We start from the raw sequence: 9,433 nt of genomic DNA on the forward strand, positions 1-9,433 counted from the left end.
GGCAAAGGGCATTATGAAAAAATTAAGCTTCTAAGTTCAAAGTTATATTCATAGTTTTTACCCAGATAACTGACGAATTTTGTGATATGCTATTTGAAGTTTTATATGCAGTAATGCTAGATGAAAAAAACTACTAATTTTGATAATTATTTATGTTAAGAATACATAGCTAATAGATACTTCAACTACTCGTATTATGCAAGGGTTCTGAAACGCCACAGCCATTTCGTTTCTACCAGATTTCTACTTCTCTTGATGAATAACAAAGAAGACCAGTTTCCAGCCAGCAACTTGTGAATTTTTGAACTCATGAATAGGCTCGAATCTGTTGTAAATTGAAGCTGTGATTTGAGAAAGACTGATGAAAACATTAATGTTTGCAGTCAACATTGATCGCGCCGGCGGCACGCCGCCGACATCTTATCGGCAGCGCGCCGCCGGCGTCTTACCGGCGGCGCGGCGTGCATTTTTTTGCCCCGCCGCCGCCGGTCTTCCCTCATCAGCGCAGCGCCGGGGTCTATACAGGATAATACCTTATTTGCTGGACAATACAATTTAAGATAGTGTTGCAATAGATTTTACCAAAATTGTTACATACTTACACCTCTACATGCATTTGTAAAAATTCATATATATATATATAGTCTAGATAAGGGTAGTGGAATGCATGGGCATATCTTGCAATAGCAAGGGAGCCAGCAGGAGGTCTGATGGCATAATGCACAATTTTGCACTTAAACAGCCAATAACTACTGAATTTGTAGGCTAAATTTTGATTAAAAATTTGGCAAACCAAAGCTTGATTATAGTTTAGCAGCATGTCAAAATCAATGGGCACTATACTTGTCTTATGACTATTGAAGGCAACAAAAAAAACATGGAAACTTGGGAAACTTACAGGAACAGTGCCTCTTACTAGGATACCATATCCTGTTGTGGCACTCTCTAATCTTGGCTCAACATAGTTTGCCTAGTGCATATCACTTTTGTATTTCATGTATTAAAAATAAACACTTCTTTCTGTAGATGCTGGTCAAGGTGTTTTTTGAAGCTGTTTAGAGTTGGTGCTGACACTACTTCTTTGGGTAACAAGTTCTAGTCTTTAACTGCTCTAACTGACCAGAAAGAAGATCTCTGTCTAGCTGATACTGTTTGTTTCTGTATTTTTGCAGAATGGCCCCTAGTAGGGGAGAAGGGGGGGGGGGCCAAATTGAACAGGGGCGAACTTGGACATCAAACCTGACATCTATCCTATTGCTTCTATCAATCCACAAAAATGGGGTAGATGATGATTATGTATGTCTACATTGGCGGTAAGTTTGAAATCTAACAGAACTGTTAGCTCCAGAATAAGAGGTAAGAAAGTTTTTTGATGCTTCAAAAAAATCTGGGAGTCACAAGATCAGCTCGTTTGCAGTAACAAAAGGTGGTAGTTTTTCTTTGCTGTTGATGTTTTACAGTTGCTAGATATGTCCTCTGTCTATGCTCAGAGTTTAATTCATCTATTCCAAGTACTTTTTTTTTCAAGGACACCATTTTTAAACTTGGTTTGATAGAGGCAAACAGCAATTCGGGGGCGACTTTGGACAATGTCCAAGGTTGCCCTGTGTGTCCAACTTCACCCTGTTCCATTTTTGTTTATAATTTTTGGTACTTTTGCACTATTTGGGCCTCTTTAAAGAAGTCATATAAGAGATGCTAGATGCTACAGTCAAACAGGCATTAAAAATCCATTTTGATACAAGATGATTCAACACACTAATGAGAGAAATACTTTTTCTAGCGTGGTTTTAATTGCATATATGATATTAAACTGTGGTTTTTGGAGTTTAGATAGGGAAAAAGGTACCTAGGTTAGGTTATGTATTTAATATATGCAATGCTTTGCCCCCACTCCCCCTAATGTGCAAATACATAGCCCAAATTTGTTTCTAAACTATTATATAGTCATCTTATTTTATTTTATTTCATTAGCATTAACCAAATTTGACTTTTTAGAGAAGCCCAGATAATGCAAAAAGTACCTAATTTTCTGTTCTGTTTTCATTATAACATAGAAATTTGGATGATTCTTCTTTGATGTTTAAAATAATTTCTAAATTAATGTTATAAGCATTAGGTACAATAAATAACTATGGTATTATGCATAGAAGGAATCATAGGATGTCTCTGACAAAACCACAGTGAGAAAGTTTATAGATTCCTGCAGTTTGATTGAGTTTACGAAAAAAAAAAAAAAATATATATATTCAATTCTCTTCTTTTTTTTCTATTGGGTTTCTATAAGGATCATGGTTTTTTAGATGGTGAATTTTTGTTTAGATTTTCGGTCTGAACTGCAAAAAGGACAATTTGTTTTTCCTGGGTTTTTCTTTTTGGGAGTGGAATATGAACGTACATTAGGCAAGTGTCTTCTACCTTATAGGGAACGGGCTATGTTTCTTGGATAGAATAGTTTTTGTGCAATAAAATGAATTTCAATATATTAAAGCATTAAAAATAAATATTTACCAGTCACAAACAAATACCCTACATACCTTTACCTTTCTGTTTTTTTTTATTAACTAATTGCTTTCTTTTTTTCTAAATTTCTTAGTTAACTTTTAGTTATACTTCAACAAAACATATTCTTTTTTGCCTACTATGAAATAAAAGGGGTCACCTTTGACACAGAACATGTCATAGCCTCTTAAAGCTATTTTCAGGTTATTTCCTGTGCATTTACTGTTTGTTCTTTCTAGTTGGACAATGGTTCGCAACTACATCAGGAAACATGATCTACCAGATGCCGAATCCATGGAAAAGGCAGTGAATGCAGTCTTAGAGCACAGACTATCTATTAGAAATGCTGCAAAAACCTGTGGATTGAAGAAATCAATCATTGGCTATGCTCTGAAAAATTGACAAGGAATTGATGAAGAACCTTGAGCAAACCCAGTTACACCCCCAGGTCACCCAAGCCCATTGCCCAACCTGAAGAAAAAAACTTTTTCTCTGACAAACAAGAAAAAGAGCTTGTAGAATATCCCCTAAAATGTCAACTGATGAATCCTGGCCTTGCAGTGAGGAAACTTGCCTTTGAATGGGGCAAATTGATTAACGTCAAAATGCCAGAGAGTGGGGTGCAAGACAATATAGCTGGGGTTGACTGGATCTCAGGCTTTGTGAAATGAAACCAAGAGCTATCTATTTGTAAGCCTGAAAATATCAGCCAGGCAAGGGCTGCTGGCTTCAATTAAGTGGTTGTGAAACTGTTCTTTGACAACCTGCAGAAACTTTATGAAAAACTCCAGTTCCTACCAAACCATATCTGGAACTGTGATGAGACTGGGGTTCCTACTGTATTGCCAGCTCCAAAAGTAATCACAAGGAAAGGATCAAAGCAAGTTTCCCAGATAATGTCAGCAGAGAGAGGGGAAAATGTTACTATGCTTGGGTTTATTTCAGCCACTGGTCAAGCTCATCCTCCTGTTTTTAAATTCCCATGGGTAAAGGTGAACAACCAGCTTTTTCAAGAAGGCCCCCCAAAGAAGGCCCAGCTTTTTCGAGAAGGTCCCTTTCTCACCCTAGTGGTTGGATGACCTCCATCAATTTTGTAGCTTCTATTGAGCACTTCATCAAGCTGGTGAAGCCATTGAAAGAAGACCCTGTGCTACTGCTACTTGACAACCATGATAGCCATGTTTTGGTGAAATTAGTGCAGCTGTGCAAAGACAATTGGGTCCACCTCCTGGCCTTTCCTCCCTGTTGTTCCCACTGCTTACAGCCATTGAACATCTGTCTATGGACCATTCAAGTTTGCAATGAGAGAATTACTGAACACCTGGCTGCAGATCCATCCAGGTCAATGAATTACAATTCATGAGACTGCCCAGCTCTGCAAAGAACCATTCCTTTGCAAATTAAACCCAGAAAATATAACAGTTGGTTTTGCAAAAGCTGGAATTTGGCCCTTCAACAGAAGTGTATTTTCCAAATTAGACTTTCTACCTGCTGAGGTGACAAATTGTCCACTCCCTGTTGATTCATTACTTGATATGGAACCAATACCCTCTCCTCCTTCACCTTCTTGTCCCAAAACCAAGCAAGGAAAACAAACTCCAGAAGTGGTAAGACCATATCTGAGAGCAGATATGACAAAACCCAGAAGGAATGCAAGACAGCAAGGTCAAACTTGTATTCTTACCAATACACCTGAAAAAGATGCTTTAGTAACTGAAGAATGAGCAAGAAAGGAAAAGCAGAGTAAAAAGCCTATGCTCAAGCAGCCCACTGTGAAGAAACGAAATCAAGTTGAATCTCCAGGGGAAAGTAGTGGTGGTGATGTTGAACTTGACAATAGTTCATCTGTTGATTCTCTACACCTCCATGAGGTTGATAAGAATGATGTAGACAAGGACATTCAAGCCAGAGACTTTTTTCTTGTCAAGTTCAAGTATGGAAAGAAGAAAGCCCATGTGTATTATGTTGGCAAATTTTTTGGTGTTGTAGAAAAGGAGTTTGTGAGGGTTAACTTTCTTTGGAAACAAGGGGTCAAATTCATGTTTCCTGAGCTTCCCAATATTGCTGACATAGACATTACTGACATAGAACTGAATCTTCATGTCCCCTCTTCAGCTGTTGAAACTGGCTGTGCAGTTCAGGGGCTTGTCTTTGGTTGTGATCTTTTGATGTATGCTTTAAAATGACAATTCTAGTTAAAACCCAGATGCCCGTGCAATGTTCTTGGCTGATTTTGAATTTTCATATGAGTTTTGAGTGATTATGTTTCATTCTACGGGAATATTCTGTATTTGAGTGAAGTTTAATTGCTTCAAACTGTCTTGTCCAAGGTCATCCTATGCCTATCCAGTTTTACCCCGTGTATTGGGTGGAACTGGACACTTGACAAGGTCCAGACTTTTACCTTTCTAACAACCCATACTAAGTTGTTTTATGTAAATCCAGAACCCAATTATGCTTGGAAAACTAAAAAGTGTCCAAGTTCGCCCTGTTCTCCCCTATAGACATTAGTCTGACTACAGAAGAATTTGTCAAACTTGGTTCTATCTAGATCCTTTCTTGAATTGAAAATCTGGATCAGGTTCTCTCTTTTTCTTCTATACTTTAGGCTTGGCAGCTTCATTTGTTTGTGCTCTTCATATGTCATTTGTTTAGTCAAGGGAGTTGTTTGGTGGCATGTCTCTGCACCTTTTTCATTTTGATAGCATCACCAATGTATGAGGGACCCCAGACTATGTTTCCATACTCAATGGTCGGTCACATAAGGGCTTAGTAGAGTCTGGTAAAGGTTTTAGTGTCAAATGCCTGAAAGACCATCTGATTAGACCAACCAGCCTGCTTGCCTTATTTCCAATGAGATCTGTGTGTTGGTAGAATTTTAGCACTGAGTCTATAAATATCCCCAAGTCTCTTTCACAATCAGTGTGTGATATGACTGAGACAGTGTTTGTTTTTGCCAATGTAAGGGTGTCATCAATGTTTTCTAGCTTGGGTCCAATCCATAATGTATTGCACTTTTTAGCATATGTGGAGGATGAAGAGTAGTGGCCCTGTTATGCTCCCCTGGATGATGTCACTTGGTATACTAGCTTTTGATGACAATGTGTCTTCCAAACACATTGTCACAAAACATGTATCTGTGATTCTTTTTTTTTTTTTTGCAAAAGCCCAATTTTTTTCAACTTCTGCAGGAGGGTTATCTAATATGCTGAACCTGATGGTGTGATTTCTATTAAAATTCCTTGGCTTTTGTGGGATGTTTCCTCTTTTTTGAAAATCAGGCAATTACTTATCTTACATATTTGGAATCAGCACAATAAGCCAATGCTTTTTATGTATCTATTGATATCAAACTTCTGTTTAAGAGTTTTGGTTACTACTGAGCCAAGTTGCTCCTTACTTACATTACCACAAATTGTTTTATTTTAAATTTTACCTTTTGACTATTTTGATAATAAAGTAAATCTTGAAATATAAATCCAATGCCAGTTGGGGCTTTTGGGGTGCCAAGGAGTAATGAAGAGTTTGCTCTCCTATTGGTTTTGACCCTTAAAAGGGAGAGTTGAATTTTAATTTGTGATTGAGTGGGTCCTTCTCTAAGCTTGTACAGCCATCTGTACTAGTTGATGTGGCAAGAGAATAAACAAAATGAAAAATAACACAATGCATAGGAGATAAATTGTTCTCTACTTAGGTTTAATTTTATAAATAGTTTCAACGTCTCATATTTTTGTGTCATTTTGGCAAGTCCAACCCAGGTTTCAAGGACACTATGGTAAATCCAGCTGTAAATAACATTCAAGAGCTGCACAGAGCAGACGAAGAAAGGGATCTTGGAGTCATTGTTGACAACCAGTATAAATTTGATTCTAACTGCAAAAAGACTGTGTCTCAGGCAAATTCTGTCCTAGCACTCTTAAAAAAAATGGTAAAATTCTATTTTAGCTACTTTTGGCTATCTTGGAATGGGTTTAGGTTATGAAAATGAAACTTTCAGCTATGGGTCTACAGGCTAAAGTATGTCCCCAGAAGGTATCTTGAAGTACCTACCTCTACTCCTTCTCCTTCTAGAGGGTCCTGAAATTTGCCTACATGACAGGTCTATACCTATTGAAATTTTGACAAAACAACATTTTACCTTAATTTTCTGTTATCAGTTTCTTTTTCTCTGGCTTTTGCTCTGAAAATGCAATTTCAGTTATTTGAGCAGAATTTTAAGCCATATCAATGTTTTATTTCCAGAATTTAGGAAATGTATTTGCATAACTTTGAAACCTTATAAATTGGGATTGAGCAAAGTTGTGAAGCTGAAAATAATTTTGTTATACTTCATTTAAGCAGAAGATCTATTTTGCAAAGTTTCACTTCCATAACTCACAGATTTTTAAAGGTCATCAAAGGTCAGGACCCTCTACAGGGAGAAGGAGTGGAGGTAGGTACTTCAAAATACCTTCTGGGGACATACTTTAGCCTGTAGACCCATCCCTGAAAGTTTCATTTTCCTAACCTAACCCCTTTCTAAGATAGTCAAAAGTAGCTAAAGTAGAATTTTACCAAAGTAGGTACTTCAAAATACCTTCCTGGGACATACTTTGGCCTGTAGACCCATCCCTGAAAGTTTCATTTTCCTAACCTAACCCCATTCCAAGATAGTCAATAGTAACTAAAGTAGAATTTGACCATGCTGATGACACATAAGCTTACTTCACAACCCACCCCTAATTTGGTATAAGTGTAGAATTGTGGCCCCTCATAAGGAGACATGTTAAGAAAACAATTCTTACTTTAAATATGTATAATGACCCTAGTTAACATATTATCCAAGGGGAGAACCTTTATCATCAAGTCTTTCCTCTAAAAATTTTTCTTTTTCCAGCTTAAAAGAAAAAAATTTAAATAAACCACCATGCTGATAAAACGCATTAAATCTTTTGAAATTGCTGCTATAAATTGCCAAATAAGTTGTTTTATAGATAGTGCTTTCCTAGCCATTGTTAATTCTGTTTTTTTTTTAATGAGCAGCAGTAAAAATACAAAATATACCTAGTAAAAATACAACCTAACCTAGGTTGTATTAATATTTTGTATTTTCACCACTGTTCATTAAAAAAAAACAGAATTAACAACAGCTGGAATGAACACTATCTGTAAAAAACAATTTATTATAGAGGCAATTTCAAATTTCATTTTAGCATAAAGTTTATTGTAAACTTTTTCTTTTAAGTTAAAAAAAGAAGGATTTTTAGAGGAAAGACTTGATGATAAAGATTCTCCCCTTGTGTAATATGTTAACTAGGATCATTATACATATTTTAAAGTAAGAATTGTTTTCTTAACATGTCTCCTTATGAGGGGCCACAATTCTAAATTTATACTCCTAATTCATTTGCCAATTTCCAAAGTATTGGCACTGATAGGAGAGAACATTCAAAGAAGCTGTTCAAACTGTCTGTCAAAACTTGACACTAAAAACAGTTTTTCTCCTGCTGTGTAGTAAACCACTGGAATAGTCTGTCAAATAAAAAAGTCAGCACCTAATAATGAAGTATTCAAGAAGTCATTGGATGTTGAATGAAATGGTGTTGCCTGGAAGTACCAGTGGGATTTAAGTGTTTATTTCAAAGTTTGTTTTTTTCTAGGACTACAATGAAGAGGTGCAGAATTTTACCCATATCTTTAATGTCAGTGATTAGGCTAGGCCTCTTACAGGCCTAGGCTACTTGAAAAGGGCATTGGTCTAGGATAATGGTATATTACCTTTTTTCCAACTGATACCACTCTTTACACCTTTTAATCAAGCAGTCCCAGAGGAAAAGAAACTGAGCAGAAGAAATACCCTGATATTATATGCTTTTAGTAGTGAATTTTCATTTAGACTATAAGTTTTCCTACCATTTTTTAGTCATGCAACATTTGCTTTGGTTTCTTCTCAAAATGTTTTGTCAGGACTAGGTAGCTACCGGACTAACAGTTATCAGCATAACAAGATTCCCTCCTATGGGAAAAAGCCAAATCCCCCGAAAATGGTTCAAATTACAAGTAACTTTCGTGCGACATACTAAATCCAAAACTTAAAAGAAACAAGATGATCTTGATTTGTGCAATGCGGGATTACAAATTTACAATGTGGGATGTCGTATGAAAAATGGCATTGCAGTGCCATTCTGATCTCGAGGTTGAATGTTTTCATGCCCCTGGATCTATTAAAACCGAGAAACTAATGGAAAATTTAAAAAAATATCAAAAATATAGGCTAGGTTAGATTAAGCTAGCCTGGATTTTGTGTGTGTGAGAGTGTTAGTGAGGGGGAGGGTGTGTCTCTTTGTTGTTGTTAGGGTGGGATTGTGTGTGTGTTTGTGAGTGTGTGTGTGTGTGTGTGTGTGTGTGTGTGTGGGTGTGTGTGTGTCGTGTGTGTGTGTGTGTGTGTGTGTGTGTGTGTGTGTGTGTGTGTGTGTGTGTGTGTGTGTGTGTGTGTGTGTGTGTGTGTGTGTGTGTGTGTGTGTGTGTGTGTGTGTGTGTGTGTGTGTGTGTGTGTGTGTGTGTGTGTGTGTGTGTGTGTGTGTGTGTGTGTGTGTGTGTGTGTGTGTGTGTGTGTGTGTGTGTGTGTGTGTGTGTGTGTGTGTGTGTGTGTGTGTGTGTGTGTGTGTGTGTGTGTGTGTGTGTGTGTGTGTGTGTGTGTGTGTGTGTGTGTGTGTGTGTGTGTGTGTGTGTGTGTGTGTGTGTGTGTGTGTGTGTGTGTGTGTGTGTGTGTGTGTGTGTGTGTGTGTGTGTGTGTGTGTGTGTGTGTGTGTGTGTGTGTGTGTGTGTGTGTGTGTGTGTGTGTGTGTGTGTGTGTGTACCGTGAGTAAAATGCGATATATCTAAAATACCAAAATAAAGTTCCTTCTTTCTAAAGATAATTCCGACTTCCTCTAAAAAAGTTTAAATCTAG

General features: G+C 37.3%; 1 protein-coding gene across 1 annotated transcript in view; it reads right to left on the reverse strand.

The window, feature by feature from the left end:
• Positions 1-8,434, reverse strand: part of LOC148947261 (protein strawberry notch homolog 1-like) — a 90,535-nt gene extending 82,101 nt beyond the window's left edge. The window contains exon 1 of the mRNA XM_089096961.1: positions 8,395-8,434. Within this exon, the coding sequence (XP_088953087.1) occupies positions 8,395-8,397 (3 nt within the window). The 5' untranslated portion in view covers positions 8,398-8,434. The remainder of the gene's footprint in view (positions 1-8,394) is intronic.
• Between the last annotated feature and the right edge of the window lie 999 nt (positions 8,435-9,433).

This window comes from Artemia sp. Qi Xiang Cuo, chromosome 11 (assembly GCF_049724085.1).
Source record: "Artemia sp. Qi Xiang Cuo chromosome 11, ASM4972408v1, whole genome shotgun sequence".
NCBI lineage: Eukaryota > Metazoa > Arthropoda > Branchiopoda > Anostraca > Artemiidae > Artemia > Artemia sp. Qi Xiang Cuo.